Source organism: Carlito syrichta, unplaced genomic scaffold, assembly GCF_000164805.1.
Source record: "Carlito syrichta isolate Samal-C Ts95f unplaced genomic scaffold, Tarsius_syrichta-2.0.1 Scaffold315331, whole genome shotgun sequence".
NCBI lineage: Eukaryota > Metazoa > Chordata > Mammalia > Primates > Tarsiidae > Carlito > Carlito syrichta.
This window is the reverse complement of record NW_007259427.1, coordinates 339963-363224: the sequence shown is the minus strand read 5'-3', so window position 1 is coordinate 363224 and position 23262 is coordinate 339963. Positions and strand designations below refer to the sequence as shown.

At 38.9% G+C, this 23262-nt stretch overlaps 1 protein-coding gene across 1 annotated transcript in view; it reads left to right on the top strand.

Moving 5' to 3' along the window:
- UBQLN1 (ubiquilin 1) overlaps positions 1–19080 on the top strand; it is a 27231-nt gene extending 8151 nt beyond the window's left edge. Inside the window, exons 5-10 of the mRNA XM_021706176.1 lie at positions 153–387; positions 10014–10156; positions 13872–13955; positions 15150–15265; positions 15626–15794; positions 17099–19080. Coding sequence (XP_021561851.1) covers positions 153–387; positions 10014–10156; positions 13872–13955; positions 15150–15265; positions 15626–15794; positions 17099–17251 — 900 coding nt within the window. The 3' untranslated portion in view covers positions 17252–19080. The remainder of the gene's footprint in view (positions 1–152; positions 388–10013; positions 10157–13871; positions 13956–15149; positions 15266–15625; positions 15795–17098) is intronic.
- Positions 19081–23262: the final 4182 nt, after the last annotated feature.

The following is a 23262-nucleotide window of genomic DNA, read 5'->3' as shown; positions in this document are numbered from 1 at the left end:
GGCTCAGGCAATCCACTTACCTCAGCCTCCCAAAGGCGTGGGATTACAGACTGAGCCACCGAGCCCAGCTGGTTTTCACTTTTTAAAAAGTTCTATATCTGTTATTTAAAACAAAAGTGTATTCTTCATGCTTTTTCTGTCTTTTATTACAGTTTGGTGGTAATCCATTTGCTTCCTTAGTGAGCAATACATCCTCAGGTGAAGGTAGTCAACCTTCCCGTACAGAAAATAGAGATCCGTTACCCAATCCATGGGCTCCACAGACTTCCCAGAGTTCATCAGCTTCCAGTGGCACCGCCAGCACTGTGGGTGGCACTGCTGGTAGTACTTCCAGTAGCACTGCTGGACAGAGTACTACTGCGCCAAATTTGGTGCCTGGAGTAGGAGGTATGTTGATAACAACTTATACTTTTTTCTTTGTTGTCCTCGTGTATGAATGATGAAAACATTGCTTATACTCTTATTCTTTATGCTTTTGTTTGTGTGGTGAGTACTTTTTATGAACTGTCTTTTCACGTTGGAATTTTTTTTTTTAAAGGAAGCTCTATGTGATGATTAGTGTTAACCACTTGGGTGTGTTATAGCAGAAAGGGTTCCTGAAGATTTCCACAGGCAGTTTTGTATTTTCACATCCTCATAAGCTGGTGCTGGGAGAAGGGGGTGATGGTCTCATTTCAACACTAAGGAAACTGAAGTGCATATTTACCTGTGTAGTTATTACTAGAGCACACATGGTTTTAGTCTGGTTTGGTGTTCTAGCTCCGTGGATTCTCAAACACCAATCTTGAAATCAGGGCTAAACTAGCTGCATCAGAACCTGTCAGGTCTGTGAAAAATCAGACTCCCATATTTTAACCTCAGATCTCGAGTAACAGAATCTTTTACAGTAGTGTTGAAGTCTGTTTATATAAAGCTGCAGATTCTGATGTGTAGACAGTTTGGGAATTTACTTTTGCCCACTTTTTTGTAGACTAGACTTAATAAACGAATGTCCTTTCAACTGTTCGGATACTATATGCTGATAATTTGTCCATGAATCAGGTTCACGATCATTAACTACAGTGATGGTTTTAGTCCTACCTAATACTTAGCATATAAATAGGAAGAAATGGAGGCATAGGAGCACTTTCCTACGATGAGACAGATTGCATGTGTTTGTTTGTTTTTTGAGTCAGTCTCAATCTGTTGCCCAGGCTGGAGGGCAGTGGCACACACTCAACGGCCATCCCAGCGTCAACTTGCTGGACTCAGGTGAGCCTTCCGCCTCAGCCTTCCAAGTAGCTGGAACTACAGTCACGTACTACCACGTGACTGTAGTTCCGTTGATAGGTTGTAGAGATGAGGTCTTACCAAGTTGCCCAGGCAACTTCGAACCCCTGGAGTCAGGCACTCCTCTCTCCTCGGCCTCCCAAAGTGCTGGGATTACAGGTTTGAGCCATCGTACCCAGCCAGATTGGACATGTTTTAAAACAGATGGCTGTGTTTTAGCAGAGGAAGTGGCAAGATGAGATGCTAGTTGAGGAATTTTAAAAAATTCATTGCTGAGAGATGAATCAGAATGGGGGGAGTAATTAATGATCACAGTTGGTGTATATTCTTTTATGCTTTTATAGAATATGGTGGGCATCATGAAGTTTTTGGATATAATATAGATTTTAGAAAAGCTGAAGGGATATCATTTTTAAATCTAGAAAAAGTATCCTGTTCTATATTCTGCTAAATCCTTAACTTGGTTCTTAACAATATATTGGGAGAGAGATGCATTGTTTTCACTTTCAAGCAGGCAGAGCAAAGTTGTTTTTATTTTGAGTTGGAGTCTCACTTTGTCGCCTAGACTGGAGTGCAGTGGCCGCTCCCGGCCACCGCAGCCTTGACCTGCTGGGCTCCGGCGATCCTTCCTCCTCAGCTTTCCGAGTAGCCAGAATTACAGGTGCGCGCTACCACGCCCGGCTAATTTTTTGATTTATTGTAGAGATGAGGTCTCGCCTGCCCAGGCGGGTCTCGAACCCGCGGGCTCAGGCAATCCACTCACCTCAGCCTCCCAAAGGCGCGGGATTATAGGCTGAGCCACCGAGCCCGGCTCAGAGCAAAGTTTTAATCAGATTTCCTGAATGGTAGGTAGGCTGTTGAGTTTTTCCCTGTAGCACAGTTGTCTATAGTAACAGCTTTTGTCTAACAAACAAAAAATCAGTTTTGCAGCTTTTTACTCAGATGTTTAATTTAATGACTTTGTACTTTAACATTTCATATTAATGTTTCCATTAAGGGAAAAACAGGAAACAGCAACAAAAAAACTTAATCTGTCATATCAAATTGTCAGCATACTTGTACACTATTAAGATCCTTATTCAGAGCCGGGCTCAGTGGCTCAACCTGTAATCTCAGTGCTTTGGGAGGCTGAGGTGAGTGGATTGCCTGAGTCCGCGGGTTTGAGACCCATCTGGGCAACTTGGTGAGACTTCATCTCTACAATTAAAAAAAAAAAAATAGCCAGGCGTGGTAGCGAATGCCTGTAGTTCCAGCTACTTGGAAGGCTGAGGCGGAAGGATCACCGGAGCCCAGCAGATTGAGGCTGCAGTGGCCGTTCCCGGCCACTGCACTCCAGTCTGGGCGACAGAGTGAGACTCCAACTCAAAAAAAAAAAAAAAGAAAAGAAAGTAGTGGTGAAAATGGGTATTGTTCTGTTCCAGTTCTTTGAAGCAATGCTATTTTCATTTATTTATAGCAAATTATGAGAGACATATAGATTAAAACCACACACATAGGAGTTTGTATTTTAGCTGAGGAACAATTCAAAAATGACTAAGAGTTCTTATATATGCTACTCCTTTCTACTTTGGAAACATAGTGGGAAGGATTCTGAATTCTAATTCTATTTGGAATGTAAATGTCTGTAGGGGAATAATGAGGATCTTCAGCTTTACAAATCAGATGTATCTGTGTATTTTTCTGGAGTTCTCTCACTATCTGAACAGGTCATAAATTAATGTTCAAGGGTTGCTTTTAGCCCAGGTACAAGTTTGCATAAAATTTGCTTAGAAAGTCCTAACATAAAGTGCAGAAACATAAAAATATTTTCCCTATAGTCCCAGATATATATTATTACATTAAAACCCATATAACACTTTTTTCCCTATCTCTTTTACAGAAGGAGAATTGAAGGTCAGAAAGTATAAGTAAATTTTTCAAGGCCACTCAGCTAGTAAGGGGAAGATTTATGATTGAAACTTCAGCTGGTCTGATGTGAAGGACTTTTGGTGGCTAAAATGCTTGGTTTGAAAGACAGGCTTGCCGGGCTCGGTGGCTCAGCCTGTAATCCCGCGCCTTTGGGAGGCTGAGGTGAGTGGATTGCCTGAGGCCGCGGGTTTGAGAACTGCCTGGGTAGGCGAGACCTCATCTCTACAATAAATCAAAAATTAGCTGGGCGTGGTAGCGCGCGCCTGTAAGTCCGGCTACTCGGAAGGCTGAGGCGGAAGGATCGCCGGAGCCCAGCAGGTCGAGGCTGCGGTGGCCAGGAGAGGCCACTGCATTCCAGTCTAGGCGACAGAGTGAGACTCCAACTCAAAAAAAAAAAAAAGAAAAAGGATCCTTATTCAACTCTTTGATATTTGATACATATATGCACATGTACACACAATTTATGTAAAGAAGGGGTCTGGTGATACTGTAGGTATTGCTGGCCAAAAGGCAAAATTGAGAATATTACATTGAGAGAAAACAAATTTCCACAGATTTTTTAATTGACAAAATAAAAAATTTAGTGATAATTGAGCATAATATTTTCCTCATACATATTTACTGATGAGAGAAACGAACTTCTTTTAGGGGGATAACATTTTGTTTAGTTGGGGTTCAGTCACATGATAGGTTAAAATGTTTTCTGTTTATCAAAGTTGATAGCAGATGTTCATCTGTTAATACTGATATATAATGAGACTTATTTAATTCAAAATATATACTCATTCCAAAAATTATATTATTTTAATAGCATATTCATCAATTTAGAAGGCATGTTTATAGAATTATATTAGATTCTTCTGTTTTTAGCATGCCATTACATTGCAGATTACGCACTTCAAACTGAAGGTTAGATAGCCCCTCAATTACACAGTTAAATGAATTTTGAAATGTGTTTCCTTTGCACTTATATTGAGGTCTTAAAATGTTGCTGGTAGTGAGTTCACAAATAAATCTGCAGACTTGTAGCAATGGAGATCTTTCTTTTTGTGATTTTTGACAGCACAAGAAGTACATAAAGCAGCTTGAAATTGCTTGTGATTCAAATCGTTTAGTTGTTGAAATGACTTTACTACAGTATGAATTTCACATGTAAATGATGTTTTGCATTGTAATTTTTGGTTGGGTTTATTGAGAAACAACCAAGTTTCTAACAGAAACTAATTTTCAAAAAGTGATTTAATGTTTGATATGTTGGTTGAGGGTGGTGGTTCTCATTTTCAAAAATTTGATCTCAGGCATGAGGTAATAAAATAATGCAGTGAAATGTTACCTCTACTAAGTCATTAACCTGTGTGGTTGGGCATGTCAGTATATTGAGCTGTTTTATAAAAATTGATGGAATTGACTAAGTACCTTCACAAGGGTAAATGATGTTCACCATTTATACTCCTGGTTCAGTCACATGATAAGTTAAAATATTTTCCGCAGAGTACCAGCTGATGAGTAAGACAGTAAGAAAGACATAGTCTCGAAATGTCTTATATTTTTACATGCCTTGAGAATTTGTTTAATGAAATCCTTTTAATTCTCTGCACATGCTTTTACCACCCTCACATGTAGCACATCTTAGCAGATCATACTTCAAGTTGTACCAAGTTAGTATTTCTCAGTTTCTTTGATAATAGTCTTGCCTTAGTTCTTCAATTTATACTGTTTATACCACCTACTTTTTCAGTTACTCCAAACTTCAAACAAGAACTCAGCAGTATCAGTCGTATCTGTCAGCTCATCAAGAACTAAGGAATACCACTCACAATCATTTGCATTGTTTTTTAATTGAATATTGATGTCACAACCAATGTTTTTAGCCCTTTGAGAAAAACTATTCTCCCTGAAAGGCCAGTAGGCTTCAGTTTATTTTCTCTGGACACATTTATTTGGCTGTTGCAATCAAAATTGAATTAACTGTGTTAGTTAATCACAATAGTATACAGCTTTCCTTGGCTTATTGGCTACAACTAAACCACTTGGAAACTTAACTTTGGTTGCAGTCTCATGTTCGGTTTTTACTTTTGTGAGGAAATTAGACTGTGATGATATTTCATTTTAAATTTTGTAATTATGTCTGACCATTGTATTCCTGTGAGTGAGGAAGGATTGTGATGAGTGCTTAGTCTGGTAGTATTTTTGTTATGTTGTGTTCTTTTAGTGTTATTGCATAATAAACAATGTTTTGCCATCTCATTTAATTAAAATAGTTTATACTCATTGTGCCTTAAAAGCATGGTATTTGTAATCCACATCTTCCTTTTTTTTTCTTGTCCTGACGTGGTGTACTGATAATTTTTTAAAATGCTGCACTGATTTTTGTGTTGTATGAGTTAAAACTGATTCACTGTGATTGTGGTACACTGAGCAGCAATACAATGCAATGATAGCACCATAGACATCTCTGTTGAAGTACTCAGCTTTGCTTTTGTAAAAGCACAAAAACACCCATAGACAATAAACGAATGAGAATGACTTTTCCGATAAGATGTTATGTGTGAACACTGAAATTTGAATTTCAGATAGCTTTCACATTTCACAAAATGTTTATTTTCATTTGATCATTTAGAGACTTAATCATTTAAAAACTTAGCTCTATACAAAAACCTGTTTTGGGTCAGATATCTGCAGGCTGCTGTTTGCCAACCTGTTTTCAAATGCAGACACCTCATTTTATGGCACTTCACTTTATTATCCTTTGTAGATAGTGTGATTTTCACAAATTGAACGTTTATGGCAACCCTACATTGAGCAAGTCTGTTGGTGTTAGTTTCCAAACAGCATGTGCTTACTTTGTCTCTGTCACATTTTGGTAATTCTCACAGTATTTCAAAAGTTTTTATTATTATATGTCTGTTATGGTGATGTGTGATCAGTGATTTGGTTTTTTAAGAGATGGGGTCCTGCTCTGTCACCGTGACTAGAGGGCAGAGGCACAATCATGGCTCATTGCAACCTTGAATTCCCGGGCTTAAGGGAGCCTCCTGCTTCAGACTCCTGAGTAGCTGGGACTACAAGCACAAGCACCCGTGCCCGCTAATTTTTTTTATTTTTTATAGAGATGTGGGGGCGGGGGGGGGTGTCACTATGTTGCCCAGGCTGGTCTTGAACTCCTGACCTCAAGCAATTCTCCCTCGGCTTCTCAAAGTGCTAGGATTACAGGCATGGACCACCATGCCCAGCTGGATCAGTGATCTTTGATGTTGTAATTGTTTTGGACACCATGGACCGCATTCATATAAGATGACAAACTTAATTGATAAATGTGTGTGTTCTGACTGTTCCACTGACTGACTGTTCTCCCTTTCTTTCCCTTTCCTTGGACCTGCATGAGACAAAACAACATTGAAATCAGGCCAGTTAACAAGCCTGCAATGACCTCTAAGTGTTCAAGTGAAAGAAAGTCACAGATTTCTTACTTTAAATCCAAAACTCAAAATCACTAAGCTTAATGAAGAAGGAAAGTTGAAAGTTGTGATAGGCCCAAATGCTAGGCTTCTTTCGTGAAACAGTCTAGTTGTGAATGCAAAGGAAAGTTCTAGAAGGAAATTGAGAATGCTACTCGAGTGAACACGCAAATGATAAGAAAGCAAAACAGACTCATTCCTGCTACACAGAAAGTTTTAGTGGTCTGGGTGGATCAAATCAACCACTTCTTTCCCTTAAGACAAGGTCAAATCCAGAACAAGGTCCTAACTCTCTTTGATTCTGTGATGAGTGAGAGAGGTGAGGAAGTGGCAGAAGAAAAGTTGGAAGCTAGCAGAGGGTTCATGAGATTTAAGGAAAGAACCTGTCTCCATAACATCGAAGTGCAAGGTGCAACAGCAAGTGCCGATGGAGAAGCTATAGCAAGGTATCCAGATGATCTAGCTGAAATCATTGATGATGGTGGTTACACTAAACAACAGATTTTCAGTGCAGATGAAACAACCTTCTAATGGAAGCAGATGCCATCTAGGACTTTCACAGCTAGAGAGGAAAAGTCAGTGCCTTGCTTCAAAGGTCAGACTGATTTCCTTATTAAGGGCTAATGTGACTTTAAACTGAAGCCCGTTCTTGCTCATTTTCCATTAGAATTCTGAAAATTCTAGGGCCCTTAAGAATTATGCTAAATCTGTTTTACCTGTGTTGTATAAATGGAACAACAAAGGCTTTATGACAATGCATCTGTTTCAGAATGGTTTACTGGATATTTTTTCTTTTTTTTTCTTTTTTGAGTTGGAGTCTCCCTCTGTCATCCAGGCTTCAGTGCAGTACCCCACTCACAGCCACCCCAGCATCGACCTCTTGGGCTCTGGCGATCCTTCCGCCGCAACCTTTCAAGTAACTGAAACCACAGGCCTGTGGTACCAAGCCTGGCTAATTTTTTATTTATTGTAGAGATGAAGTCTGGCCAAGTTGCCCAGGCTGGTCTCGAACCTGTGGGCTCAGGCAGTCTACTCGCCTCAGCCTCCCAAAGTGCTTGGATTATAGTCTGAGCCACTGATCCAGCCGGTTTACTGAATATTTTAAGCTCACTGCTGCTCAGGGGGAAAAAAAATTCCTGCTCAAAATATTGCTCATTGACAGTGCCCCTGGGCACCCAAGAGCTTTGATGGAGATGCACAAGGACATCGTGCCTGCAAATACAACATCCATTCTATAACCCAAGGATCAAGGAATAATTACAACTTCTAAGTCTTATTTAAGAAATACATTTTGTAAGGCTTAGATAGTAATTCCTCTGATGGAGCTGGGCTAAAGTAAATTAAAAGGCTTCTGGAAAGCATCACCAAATGGCATAACTATTTTAGATGCCGTTAGTACATTACTGATTTCATGGAGGGATTGTTAAAGTATCAACACAAACAGGACTTTGGAAGAAGTTCTCTCCAACCCTCATGGATGACTTTGAGGGATTCAAGACTTCAGTGAAGGAGGGAACTGCAGAAGTGGTGGAACTAGCAAGAGAACTACAATTAGAAGTAGAGTCTGGGCTGGGCACGGTGGCTCAAGTCTGTAATTGCAGCACTTTGGGAAGCTGAGGCGAGTGGATTGCTTGAGCCCGCAGGTTTGAGACCAGCCTGGGCAACTTGGCGAGACCTCGTCTCTACAATAAATAAAAAATTAGCCAGATGTATTAGCACGTGCCTGCAGTTCTGGCTACTTGGAAGGTTCAGGCCGAAGGATCACCTGACTGAGCCCAGCAGGTTGATGCTGGGGTGGCTGTGAGTGTGCCACTGCACTCCAACCTGGATGACAGAGTGAGACTCTGACTCAAAAAAAAAAAGAAGAAAAGGAGTCTGAATATTGAATGGCTGCAACATAATGCAAAAACATGAATGAATGGAGTTGCTTCTTATGGATGAGCAAAGGGGTTTCTTGAGATGGACTCTGCTCCAGGTGAAGATGTTGTGAACATTGTTAAAATGACAACAAGATTTAGAATGTTAGATCAGCTTAATAAAGCAGTGGCAAGGCTTTATGTGCCACAGAGAGCACTTTCACGACTCTCTTTCAGAAGACTCAGTTGATGTGGCAAACTTTTCACTGTTGTCTTATTTTAAGAAATTGCCACAGCAACCCCAGTCTTTAGCATCCACCAGCAAAAAAGATTATGACTTACTGAAGGCTTAGAGGATCATAGCAATTTTTAGCAAAAAAGTACTTTTAAATTAAGGTATGGACAGAGGTTTAAGGACATAATGCTGTGTCACACTTAATAGACAGTATTGTGTAAATAACTTTTGTATATATTTGGAAACCAAAAAAATGCCTGTGATGTGCTTTATTGTGATATTCACCTCATTGCGTTGGTCTGAAACCAAACCCACAGTGTCTTCAAGATAGGGCTGTATTCTTGGACTCTAGGATGCGGGAAAAAAACTAAGTCAAAACTGACAACATGAAAACATAGGAAAAACAAAAATTACTGTAATAGCAGAAGGGAAATGAAAATGCTAAGCTTGAGAATATATTTGAGTATGAATGTATCAAGTTACCAATTGAAAACCTGGGTATAAATTAAGCAAATTACTTAAAGTACACAGTTGAGTCATCATTGAATTCACATAAATGCAGCTATAACCTTTGGCCAAAAAGTCAAGAAAAACAATAGAATAGTCATAACACTTTATATGTTAAATAATTTAATAACAATCATCCTATAAAGTAGATACTATGTTTACCATTTTACAGATGGGAAAACTGAAGTATGCAGAAGCTAAATAACTTGTCCAAGGTTAGTTAGGTCAGATTTGAACTCAGTCTGATTTCAGAGACTGTGCTTAATCACTTTGCTGTACGGTCTGTCAAATGTTAAATGTGTTTATCATTTTACTTAGTGCCAGCATTCAGTGAAAATGGGTTGGAGGCCTTGATCTTTTTGTTCCCTGGGCATGAAGCTTTCCTTCTTTCATAAGCATGAGCAATATTGAGTGCTGAATATGATTATAATTAAGCAATCTTTTGCAATCCTGGAGGAAAAGTTGGCTCAAACTTCTTTGCTTTATGGGATTTTTCAGCAACAATTTGGACCATATCTAATTTTTGCCTTAACTTCAGAACCTAGCACTTCCATTAGACATGATCTTACTATAAATGCAATCAGAACGTTTGAACTCATAAGTACTGTTTTACTGCTATGTGTTGGGCATGCACTTTTGGAGATCTTAGTTTTAAATATAGTTCAATTAATATATAATGTGTATACTCATCTACACGTGCTAAAATTAAAGTATGTATTGTAAAGCTTTAACGTTTATGTATTTTTTTCCTCAATGTGTCTTTTTTAAAAAAACTTTCAGCTAGTATGTTCAACACACCAGGAATGCAGAGCTTGTTGCAACAAATAACTGAAAATCCACAACTTATGCAAAACATGTTGTCTGCCCCCTACATGAGAAGCATGATGCAGTCGCTAAGCCAGAACCCAGACCTTGCTGCACAGGTGAGTTTGTCGTTGTATTAAAAGGACTGCGCAGTATGAATTGAAATAATGTAATTCAGTAGCTGTGATTTTTGGCATATTTGTGTTATATGTGCTATTTTAACAAGCTAGAAATGTAAGTAAATTGTCTCCAACTTTTTGGACAGTTTGTTTCTTTGCAGTAAATTAATACTTCTTATATAATTAAAATAACTTTATCTCTACCATTCACTGGTGAGAAAGAAGTGCAAGGCTAACTTTGTGTCTACATATGTTTAGGTAGGAGATGAGTACAAAAGTTTGGAATTGCTCTCTTGAAGATATACTGTTTGATATACTCTTTAGTGAAATGTAAGTCTTGAAACAGTTAAGAACAATGTTAATACATTTGAAATACTTAGATTTAGTAGGTAACTCAGATTGTAATAGTCTTGCTAAAAATGGCAGTTGTAAAACAACCTGGAATAATTTGTTAAAGGCAGAGGGGAATTTGTGGGAACAAATGTTCTCATTCTTTCAATTATAGATTCACCCCCAAAGATGGTATACTGGTCCTTTATTAATTTATTTATTTTCTGATTTGTTTCTGAGGAGACCATAACTAGGAAAATTAACTGATCTCAACACTGGATGAATATTCAGGATCACTTGGGGAGGTTTAAAAACAGCACTGATTGATCTATCACAGAAACAAAAAACCAAATACCACATGGTCTCACTCATAAGTGGACCCTGAACATTAATCATAATACTATAAGAAAGGGGTTAGCAATAGCAGGACTCTGCGGGGTAGAGAGGCGGGCACATAACATCGATAAGGGTACCTGATCTCCAACCAGGCAAAGTGGTTTACCTACCTGTGGATGACCAGTTGTATACCTAATCCTGAATTGTACCCCATATCTTGAAAATAAAATAAAATTAGTAAATAAAAAAAATAAAAACAACACTGATGCTTGGGTCCCCCCGTTCTTAGAGATTTTTTGTGTAATTGCCTTGGATCTTCCCCCCTCCCCACTCATGTTCCCTAGGCAGTGCACTGCCTAGAGTCATGATTTGGCTTGAAAAATCACGGATAATGTGAATTATGCCTTGATCATCTGAAATTTATATTTGCTGTTTATTAAAAATGACTTTTGAGGCCAAGCACAGTGGCTCATGCCTGTTATCCCAACACTTTGGGAGGCCAAGGCAGGAGGATTGCTTAAGCTCAGGAATTTGAGACCAGCCTCGATAACATAGCGAGACCTTGTCTCTATATAAAAAAAAATGTCAAAGAATTAGCCAGGCATGGTAGCACATACCTGTAGTTGCAGCTACTTAGTGAGCCATTATCGTACTACTAGACTCCTGCCTGGATGAGACAAAGTGAGACCTTGACTCAGAAGACAGACAAAAAAAGGCTTCTGTAGTGTCAGGAATTTAAACTGTTTTTATTTGTAGTCAATCCCATTTCGTACCTTTTAAGAGCTTTAAAATTAATCACTTCATATGTCAAATGAAATGGTTTTTATTTTCTAAACTATGGAATTTGGTGATTCAAGTTATGACAGATGTCTTTTGATGTATAATTCTCAATAGACATTTATGCCCTCACAAAATTTGTGGCACTGGAAATAACAAAGTTTTTGTAGAATATTTGTATTTAAGATTTTGCATTTTTAAAGTACATTTTTTTTTTTTTGAGTTGGAGTCTCACTCTGTCGCCCAGACTGGAGTGCTGTGGCCGCTCCCGGTCACCGCAACCTTGACCTGCTCGGCTCTGGCGATCCTTCCGCCTTAGCCTTCCAAGTAGCTGGAACTACAGGAGCGCGCTTATTACCACACCCGGCTAATTTCTTGATTTATTGTAGAGATGAGGTCTCACCAAGTTGCCCAGGTGGGTCTCGAACCCATGGGCTCAGGCAATTCACTCACCTCAGCCTCCCAAGGCGCGGGATTACAGGCTGAGCCACCGAGCCCGACTTAAAGTACATTTTATGGAATATTGTTTATTCATATAAAAATTACTAAATATAGTATTAAATGTTCAACTTATTATAGTCAGAATTGTTTTAAGTGTATATTTGCCTAATTAATAATATTGAATGTGCATCTTGCTTCAAAAATTTGGCTTTAACAAGCACATTCCTAGCCATTTATAATAGTGATTTTATGTTTATAATGTGACTTGAGCACTTTCACATACTGTTTTTACTCCAAACATTTTTATTGACAAAGAATGGTAGATATGGATGTCTTTTATTATAGACAGTTTAGAAACTTCTACAGTATATTTTCATTATCAAATTAAAGTTTGTGGTTTTTCTATTCTTCTTTTGATGAAAACATTTTTAAAAAAAGCCTTGAGTATAAAACTGTACACATTGTGATATAAGCAGTCAGGTAAGTTATGAGAAATATCCTAATCAAGTTTTCTGAGAAACACTACTTTTAAGATGATTTAAGAATAAGTTTAAGATGATGTGCATTTTTAATATTAGTTTAAATTATATAAATTCAGAAAGATAAATGTGATAACTTCATTAATATGTTCATATTGAGGAAATATTTGACTGGAGCCAGTAAAGAAGGAGGTTTGTTGACCTCAAGTGGGTATTACTTTATTTACTGTGAACTTATTGGCCACTTTGAAATAAATATTATTAGTTTATGAAACTGTTGTTTGACTTCTGTTTTGGTTGTGTTAAAATTTACTAAAGGATCCACTTTGCAACAGTAGATGGGCTTAAAAGTGAGAGGGGGTATTTTCTCTACTTTGAGTTATCGTACAGTTGCTCTTAAATATAGTTAACTCCTTGAGGGGAAGGATCATTTTCTCCCCAAACTTTGGACTGGTAAACAGGCTATCACTACATTATTGTTAGTTGACTTTTCACTCTTGGAGGAGATACAAAATTTGTCTTTTTCGAAGCTATGATAATGTCTTAGTTTCTGGTTATGCTGATTGTGTATTGTAATCTTATTTTCAGGTATTTGTCATCAGTAATATTGGCCCTGACTTTTATAAATTCTTAACAGCTATTCAAAGGTTAGGAGATAACGCTACTTTTCTCATCTCTGGTTGTTGTGAAGTGAAATCCAGATGCTAATCTTGGTGTTCTCAAATAGATTTACATCTTTTGGGTCTTAAAGCATTTAACACTTTCCCCAGAGGACTGTTGGTGCTAGGCCTGGCTGATTTTCACCTAGCAGCTCCATTTCTCTGGCAAGTTGGTTGCTGTTTTGTGTTGTTATTTTTTTTGGACCTAATATTAGCTGTTTTGTAGTAGGCAGATAGATAGGGTGGTTCAAGATCTGGATTTTCTCTGTGCCTGCTACTTGTGTGTCCAGGTTTCTAAGCAAGCCATGTATTGATGTTTATGTTTATTCTGTCAGCGTAGCAGAAAATGTATCTTTGTGAATGTCAGTTACTCCCATTTTTCTTTCAAGGTCAAATACTCACTTTTCTCAAGGAAAAGTCTAAGAAAATGATTGCTTTTTTATTGTTTTAGGATATTGCATGTCATTATCATAATCACCATTCTCATTGAGAGAGAAGATGCCTCATTTTTGTTTCTTTTTTTTTCTGGCAATTCCTCTTGTGGACAGTATCTTCCCTTTTAAAATTTATGTTCTGCCTTCCTCCCTTTTAAAGTGCCAGCTTAGGCACTTGGAGGAAGATAGAATATTAAACAAGGTACATTACTTGTTTCAGATATTTCCAGTTAAAATTGTTTGAACACTTGCCCCATAGATGATGCTGAATAATCCCCTATTTGCTGGAAATCCTCAGCTTCAAGAACAAATGAGACAACAGCTCCCAACTTTCCTCCAACAAGTGAGTAAGAAAAGATGCTAGCTATCTTGGGTAATGATTTGCTTGAAAAAGTTTGATGATAAACATTTTCCTTACTCTTCTCTGGCTGATAGCAAAACATAGAATAGAGACTGATAATGCTGTCAATTCATAGAGAATTCAGCTTGATCTTAACTGAGCCCCATTTCACTGCTGACCTTCTGCTTATGTTTCTTAAACATAAATTCTGAGGAAAGAACCATTTTGTTTTTGCTTTTGAGGACTTAGCATTTTGAATGCTTTGTTAATACCATAAATCATTTCCTTTCACTGTACTAACTTTGAAGTGCTTTCTTGTGTCATGTTACGCTTTATGGTTAACTAATCTCGAGTAATAGGAAAGAGCTACCCTACTCTGTTTTTATAAGTTTGGCTCTTGGTAATGTCTTAATTTCTTCCAAATTAATAGAATGCTTTTTTTTTAAGGGGTAGATCTCATTTCCTCAAACTCGAAATTAGTAAAATTAAAAGGTCAGTGTTGTCATATAAGGAAGGTTATATTATAAAAAAGCATTGAGATTGCCATGGTATTTTATTATTTAAAAAGATAAAAGTTAGTCTTGGTGTTTTTGAAACTGGTAGTTTTAGGGCTTTATATATTATGCAAATGATTCTCAGGCTGTAAACAATTTTTCAAGGCTAGTTAGTGTTCTTGATCTATTGAAATGATGTTAGCCTATCTTTTTTGGTCAGTCAGGTGGTGTATATTTGGAAGTAGTGAAGCTAAACTCAGGACACATGTATTAACTTCCAATTTGGAACTACTGTTTTAGAGTGTACCTTATTGGTAAATTGTTACATCAGCAATAGATAACACTTGGTCAGGAGGAATATGTGGCTTTCACTATATTACCATGTTGTATATATAAATTGTGCACTTCGAGGTTGTCTCTTAGAAATAATACTTCTGTTGGAGAAGGGGAATAGATGTGGCTTCCAGAGTAACTCCTGCTTGTCTTCCATTAAGAAAATGGCTTTCATGGTGGACTTGGGGAGGAGGTCAAGTAATGATTTGCACACTAGGTTGGCTGTCAATGAGAAAGTACTTGTCTTTATTTTGAGGAAGAGATTACGGATTGCCATTGCCCAGGAATAAGGTTTTAGACTTTCTCCAGAAATGAAACAGAAAGCTACCTTCACTAATTTTTTAATTCCCTTGTTTTCTTTCTTCCTTAGATGCAGAATCCTGATACACTATCAGCAATGTCAAACCCTAGAGCAATGCAGGCCTTGTTACAGATTCAGCAGGGTTTACAGACATTAGCAACGGAAGCCCCCGGCCTCATTCCAGGGTAGGCTTATTTGTGGAAGATTGTGGAGATGCATAATGGTTACTTTCTCTGAGAATTTCAGATTTGATGTTATTTTGCCTTTTTTTTAAGAGACAAGGTCTTGCTATGTTGCCCAGGCTGGCCTCTAGCTCCTGGGCTCAGACAGTCCTCCTGACTCAGATTCCGCTAGTAGCTGGAACTGCAGATTTGTACCACAGTGCCCAGCTGGGATTGTTTATAATCCATAGTTTTCAAAGTTAAGAGTGATTATTTGAAGAAGATAAATTAGCTAATATGTTAAAGCGTAACTGATTTACCACCTGGACTGGGCTGGCCTTTAGTTTCTCAGGAGCTTAGGTTTATTACCTATTTGTGCTTTAGGTTTACTCCTGGCCTGGGAACATTAGGAAGCACTGGAGGCTCTTCAGGAACCAATGGGTCTACTGCTGCACCTAGTGAAAACACAAGCCCCACAGCAGGAACCACCGAACCTGGACACCAGCAGTTTATTCAGCAAATGCTGCAGGCTCTAGCTGGAGTAAATCCTCAGGTAACAGTTCTTTTCTTTTCATGTTTTATATTCTTTAATGTTAGAAATTTCCAAAAAGAAGGAAAAAAATGACAATTTTTAGTGTTTGGATTAATGAAAAATGCAGTCTTAAGGTTGTTGACAGAGAGGAGGGAGTTCCACACATGGTCAGACCGTTGCTTAGCAAGGAAATGGCCCGTAGCTGCTAGAGGTTGAGTGCTTTTAAACATTCCCCTTGATGGGGGCAGGTCTTTAAGGTGGTTGGGGGGTGGTCTGCTCCATGTCATCACAGAGGGGACAGGTACTGATGTCAGGTGATAGATGGTGGGCAGATGGGTAGGCCAGTCACATAACTGCTGCCATGGTGATGGAGTCTGCCTGTCATGAAGGTCATCAAGGGCTGATTGGGTTAACTTATGGGTGGAGGCAAGTACTTGAAATAGGAAAGCTAATTAGTATAAAACAAGCTGGGGAGGGGGTTTAGTTGCCTCTGAGAAACCGGTTCTGTCCTTGGCTAGTGATTAGAGGGTGAGTTAAGTGAACTGCTAGAAAAATATGACAGATCTAGGCAATGTTCAAATGGCTACTCTTTGGCTGTATTAACTCCATGCTATGTCCTTTCACTTACTCAGTTGGTCAGTAGTCACACAGAAATAAATAATCTAATTCTAAATTATTTGTACATATACTTTTACATTTTTCTGCATATTTATGAGCCTCTAGAATAATGGTTGTAGTTTATTAAGTGCTTTTTTTTTCAAGGCAGAGTTATGTGATCCATTTGACATAATTGTTAGGATATAAACTAGACTGTGTGCGTGTGTGTGTGTGTATTTTTTTTTCCTTCTGAGTTGAGGTCTTACTCTGTCACCCCGGCTGGAGTGCAGTGGAATGATCACAGTTCACTGCAGCCTTGACCTCCTGGGCTTGGGTGATCCTTCCACCTCAGCCTGCTGAGTAGTTGGGACTACAGGTATGCACCACCACACTCAACTAATTTCTTATATTGTGGAGATGAGGTTTGCCCAGGCTGATCTTGAACTCCTGAGCTCAAACAATCTTCCACCTCAGTCTCCCAACGTACTGAGATTATAGGCGCGAGCTGCTGTGTCTTGTCTAAACTAGACTCTTGAAAATAAAAAAGTGAAGTGTTAATAAACTTTTAAATTTGTTGGATATGTTTCAAGAGAGGAGAGTGCTTCTAATGCTCAGTAAGCCAGCATATGTTATAAAAAAGGCAATTAAATTGTTTTAAAAAGTCATTTAGGTGTGACATGGACTGGTTTCCCTTGGAGTTAGATTAAATTTTTTTTTCTTTTTAACAGCTACAGAATCCAGAAGTCAGATTTCAGCAACAACTGGAACAACTCAGTGCAATGGGATTTTTGAACCGTGAAGCAAACTTGCAAGCACTAATAGCAACAGGAGGTGATATCAATGCAGCTATTGAAAGGTTACTGGGCTCCCAGCCATCATAGCAGCATTTCTGTATCTTGAAAAAAAATGTAATTTATTTTTGATAACGGCTCTCAAAACTTTAAAATGCCCACTTTAGTTTCATTTCGACTCTTGAAATTCTGTGCTGATATAAACAAACCCAATATGATGCATTTTAAGGTGGAGTGCAGTAAGATTGTGGGTTTTTCTGTGTTTTTCTTTCCTGGAACAGTGGGAATCAATGCTTTTTCATTTAAGGCTACTGCATGCATCACTTCTGCATTTATTGTAATTTTTTAAAAACATCACCTTTTGTAGTTGGGTGAACAGATTTTTGTCCTGCATCTGTCCAATTTATTTGCTTTTTAAACATTAGCCTGTGGTAGTAATTTATGTAGAATAAAAGCATTAAAAAGAAGGATATCATTTGCGCCCTATAATTTGTGGTACAATATTGCTTATTGTGACGTTGGCATGTATTTTTGCAAACAAAATGCTGTAAGATTTATACTACTGACAATTTTTGCTTTATTTGTATACAGTATAGAGTATGCACATTTGGGACTGCGTTTCTAGAAATATTCTGCAATAGATCATCTGAGCAAAATACCTGTAACCAAAAAAGTGAAGTTGGGAAATACTCTTAAAACTGAGTGTTTTCTAATTGTATAGAATCTTACAGCATCTTTGAGGAACATCTCCCAGCAAAAGTGCCGGATAGGTTTGTTGAAAATAGAGTAGAAAAGCTGATTCTGGTTATCTCTTTAAGGACATTTAATTGTACAGACACCATAATGTAACATTGTCTCAACATTCGCAGATTGACTGTAAATTACCTTAATTTTTGTGCAGACTGAAGGAACACTGTAGTATACCCAAAAGTGCATTTGCCTAGGACTTTTCAGCTTCTCCCATAGGTAGTTTAACAGGCATTACAATTTGTAATTGAAATGTTGCTTTCACTGAAAGTGTCTTGATGTCTCAGTTATTTTTAATCGTCATATAAAAAATAGAACTATCTTTTGGGTTTATTCGTTTTCTCATGCACAGGCAATACACGAATTTAAGATGATTTGTGAGCCACTTGTTTCTGAAGTGTTTTGGTAGTTCTCTTAAGAAATAGTTAAATATTGTGCTTTTCAGAGCTTCAGAGAAGGGCTTGGAAGTGGGAGGGTCAGCAGAATCTATCCTGGATTTGGCCAGCATAAATAATACTGGCAACCAAGATTCTGTTAGGATTTCTGTGCATATAGTGTAGTAAAGAAGTATAATTCAGGGGTGAAAAACAAAGAGCCGTTTTAACAATGTTGAGTACATTTGGCTGTTCTATAGCCTTTTTCTTCCCTTCCCAGAGAAGTTCTGTTTGCCTAATTCTCAAACTCTTGGGGTGGTACATTCCTTTAGGACCAATTAAAACATAATTTAGGGTCAGTGATATATTTGGCTGGCTCTGGTTCAGTATTCTCTTAGGTCATTATATTCTCTCATGTACAGTTACAGGAAATTAAAATATTCAAGTAATCTAAAATGAGTTCAGACCAATAAAATCAAGGGAAATACAAGTTGAATTCCATTACTTCTGTAAGTTGCTTGCTTTTAAAAAAGGTCAAGAGACCAGATTGCCCACCAGTCCATGCGCTGTTCTGACACCTTTCCCAGGAGGAAAACGTACAAAGGTTAGGGTGGAGGCATGACTAGAGGAGACTGTTAAGGACGGTATTTATGTGTCTTTGCTCTTTCTACCTTATGCCTCAATCTGGTTTAAACTTTTGTACTGGTGAATGGTGAAATACAGTGTGGGATAGTGTCATAACCAATTTGATGATTTATTAATCACAAAATAACAATAAATCTCTAGCTTTTACACTTGGTTTGTCTTGCCTCTTTTGTAGAAGGAAAAATATGTCTTCAATTTACTTTCTCTAGCCTTGTCTCTTAAGGGCAGTTGAAGTTGATTCATCCCAGATTTTATCACACTTTGTTATTCTTTATTAGTTTTTCAGGCTTCTCCAATTAAAATGTTGTGTACGCTGTATTGTCGTATATGAAAAAGATAGTTCACTGGGAAGGTAGGGACCCTGAGTTCTACTTGCATTTTTGATATCTGACTGATTATTGGACATTAAGTGAGGCATCATGATTTTTTTTTATTATGCATGTAGTGGTGAGGATTATCGGGTACACTGGACTGAGTGATCTCTTAAGTACTTTTAAACTGTGCAGTGGTTATGTTTTTGTTATTGTTGTTTGTTTCCAGTATTTTTATCTTAGATGTGAATGCTTATTAAGGGGTTAAAAATATTTAAAATTCTTCCATATACTAAAAAGATGCTTAAAATGCTGTAGGTTTAAATTGTTTTAATTGAGTTATTTAGTACAAATTAAAGAAATAGTGGTGTGAAAATAACATTTCAGGATATGATTTCCCAAGCAGAATATTTGTGATATCCTAAACAAAGTGTAGCAAATACTGAACAATCAAATAAATGTATAGAATCTTATGATTTCAGACTTGGTTTATATATAGTAATAAAAGAGGTCTTTTGTTTGGAAACACATTATTTTGTTAATATAATAGGCAGATCACAAACTACAACAGAATGGATAACAATATGTTAGTGACAGAAGTGAACCTAAGCCATATATGCACACACATATATCCACATATATATAACCAAAAAAAGTGTGGTTAAGGCAGGGAGATACTGCAAATTGTACTTCCTCTCTTAGAGATTAACATTAAAGCCAACAAGAAAAGTCCTACATTAAAGAATTGTATTTAAGGTTTTATCCAGCTTTTTCCAATCTTATTAGACCGTCTCTTTTACTTGACTATTTTTCATTAGTGCTATATTCAATAAACAGCACACTTAATGAAAAGCTATATTGAGTAAATCTCTTCTCTGGTGTGGTATTTCTTTGTCTTCTTTGGCTTAAATAAAGCTTACCATTCTTTCTGGGCTCATTTCTGAAGTTTTCTAATCTAGTAATTGATTACCTCTGAATTACTTAGCCTTTTAAAATTTTCTTTTTTTTTAAGAAACAGGGTCTTGCTCTCTTGCCCAGGCTGGGGTGCAGTGTTGCAGTCACAGCTCACTGCAGCCCCCATCTTCTGGGCTCAAGTGATCCACAGGCATGCCACCACACCGGGCTGATTTATTCTTTCTTTTCTTTTCTGTTTTCTCTGTAGAAATGATATCTTGCTACGTTGTCCAGGCTGGTCTCAAACTCCTGGTTAAAACGATCCTCCTGCTTCATCCTCCCAAAGTGCTGGGATTACAGGCATGAGTAACCATACCTGGGCCAGAACTTCTCAGGCTTTACTGTCAATTGTTGCATTCTGTTCCTCCCATTCACCTTATGGCATTTTGTTCTTTTTTTTTTTTTCTTTCATTTTTCTGCTCTAAAATTGTTCTGGTAGATACCTGAGTAACCTCAAGTATTCCCCTTCAACTTTTCTGTATTTTTTCACATAGGCAACCATAGCCTCAAAAAGGGTAGATATCTGTTGAGTGCCAGGTTATTTTCCTAATTCCTTGGGACAAGCATGGCTCACCACAGCCCCAACCCCCTGGGCTCAGGCGATCTTTTTTTTTTTTTTTGAGTTGGAGTCTCACTCTGTCGCCCAGACTGGAGTGCAGTGGCCGCTCCCAGCCACCGCAGCCTCGACCTGCTGGGCTCTGGTGATCCTTCCGCCTCAGCCTTCCAAGTAGCTGGAATTAAATTTATTGTAGAGATGAGGTCTCGCTGCCCAGGAGGGTCTCGAACCCGCGGGCTCAGGCAATCCACTCACCTCAGCCTCCCAAAGGCGCAGGATTTACAGGCTGAGCCACTGAGCCCGGCTTCAGGCGATCTTTTTACCTCAGCTTCCCTAGTAGCTGGGACTACAGGCATGTGCCAGCACGCCCTGCTAGCTTTTTATATTTTGGTGGAGACAAGGTCTCACTGTGTTGCCCAGGCTGGTATTGAACTCCTGGACTCAAGTGATCCTCTCGCCTCACTCTCCCAAAATGCTGTGATTACAGGTGTGAGCCACCATGCCTGGCCACCAGCACACTTTTAAAAGTAGTAGTGAACAAGAAGTTGGCTGATAAAAAGTTTTGACAGAACTTCCCATTGGCTTACAGAAATCACATTGATTGGTGATTGAGTATACATTGTTAAGTATGAGAGTATGCGCTACGGTATGTAGCTTATGGCATTTTGTGGCTACTTGGCAAGCAGCTTTAAGAGCTTTAGCTCAATGGGGTGTGAGACGTGACTGCTGTCCCATTTTAAATGCCTCCCTGGACCTGGTAATTTAAGGGGCTTGCATTCCTCAAATAAAAAGTTTATTTTTTTTCTCATTGTAGACTACAAGGAGTCCAGTGTGGGTGGGCAAGATGATCTAGAGGGAAACTGGTACAGGGAATAAGACTGGAGAGATCATGGGGTGGATGGGATGGTTCACGTGTTTGACTTGGAAGACTTGTTCATACGTGGACTTTTATTTCCCACCCCCAGAGTTTGTGATTAATAGTTCTGAGGTTGAGGGAGAATTATCATTTCTAACAAGCTTTTAGATGAGAATCACTGCACTAGAGGAACCAGGGAGACTTGGGAGGTAACAGTCTAGGTGAGAGATTCTAGAGGGTTGGGACTGGGTGGGCAGGTTGCAGTGGAGCTGGCAAGACGTCAGATTGTGGGGTTATGTTCTGAAGTTAGAGCCAGTTGGATTTACTAATAGTAGAGGTATGTGCTTCAGAGCAAGAAAGGCGTGTCAAGCAGGACAACCAACAGAGAAACGTGGGAAGGAGTCGAAACCAGAGGTTTGACTTTGATGAGTTCAGCTGGATGTATGTACTTGATTGAACATCTCAGTGGAGACATTAAGGAGGCAAGTGGAGGAGCTGCCAAGGGGATAGTGGACAGGTAGGTCATAAGTTGAGAACCAAGAGAGGTCCTGAAAGTGAATGAGGAAACTTATTCACAAGGAGAACGCTTAAATGCGCTGCTGCTTCAGTTACTCATTATGGACTGACTATTAACCCCGTATATTTAGTAGAGGACCCTCACGGCTATGACTAGGGGTTTGGAGTGATGGGGTAAAGTTGTGGTTGGTTAGAGTACACTGAGGTATCAGCAGGCGCAGTTTTGAAGTAAAGAGACTCAGAAATGGGGTGGGCGGTAGCTGTGGGGAGAGGGTTGTCTTTTGCTCTCTTTTAAGATGGGAGACGCTGTAGCATGTTTGTGTTTTAACTGGAATGATCGTTGAGGGGGGAGAGGGGCTGCAACTTGACCAGGTAGTTGTCTTCTACCAAAAAGTACAGAAAGGCGGTATTAGCTCGCTTTTGAATTTCAGAGTAGGTTTTTGTTTTGTTTTAAATAAAATTCACACCTTTGTTACATGGGCTAAAATGTGAAGGAGAGGATTTCTTTGTCTTTCCAGCCATCATTTCACTCAGCAGGGTCTGCCTTTTTTTGTCAGTAGAAGTGGCACCTGTCCAGCTCATCTGAACTACCATCCTTGTGGCCAACCCTTTTTGAAGGAGAGGGAAAGTCATCCCCCCCACAACCCCACCTTCCCTGCCCCCCAGTATTTTTGCTTGGGTGAGAGTGCATCAAACAAGATTGAAATTTTCCCTAAGCTGGAACAGTGATGAGGCATACCCTTAATTTGTAATCCTACCTGTATGTATTTCTGACTACCTAATCCCACTGTCTTGCTTAACACTGCTTAGAACAGGGCTAGGCACATCTGGACACTCTCAGTACAGTTTCCCCCAAGTGTGAGGCCTAATTCTTTAATGGGGTATAAGTAATCACTTGTGCATTCAAGCTAGATTTGTTTTGTTTTATTTTTTTGAGTTGGAGTCTCACTCTGTCGCCCAGACTGGAGTGCAGTGGCCGCTCCTGGCCACTGCAGCCTCGCCTGCTGGGGTCCGGCGATCCTTCCGCCTCAGCCTTCCAATTAGTAGCTGGAACTACAGGTGCACGCTACCACGCCCGGCTCATTTTTGATTTATTGTAGAGATGATGTCTTGCCAAGTTGCCCAGGCGGGTCTCGAACCCG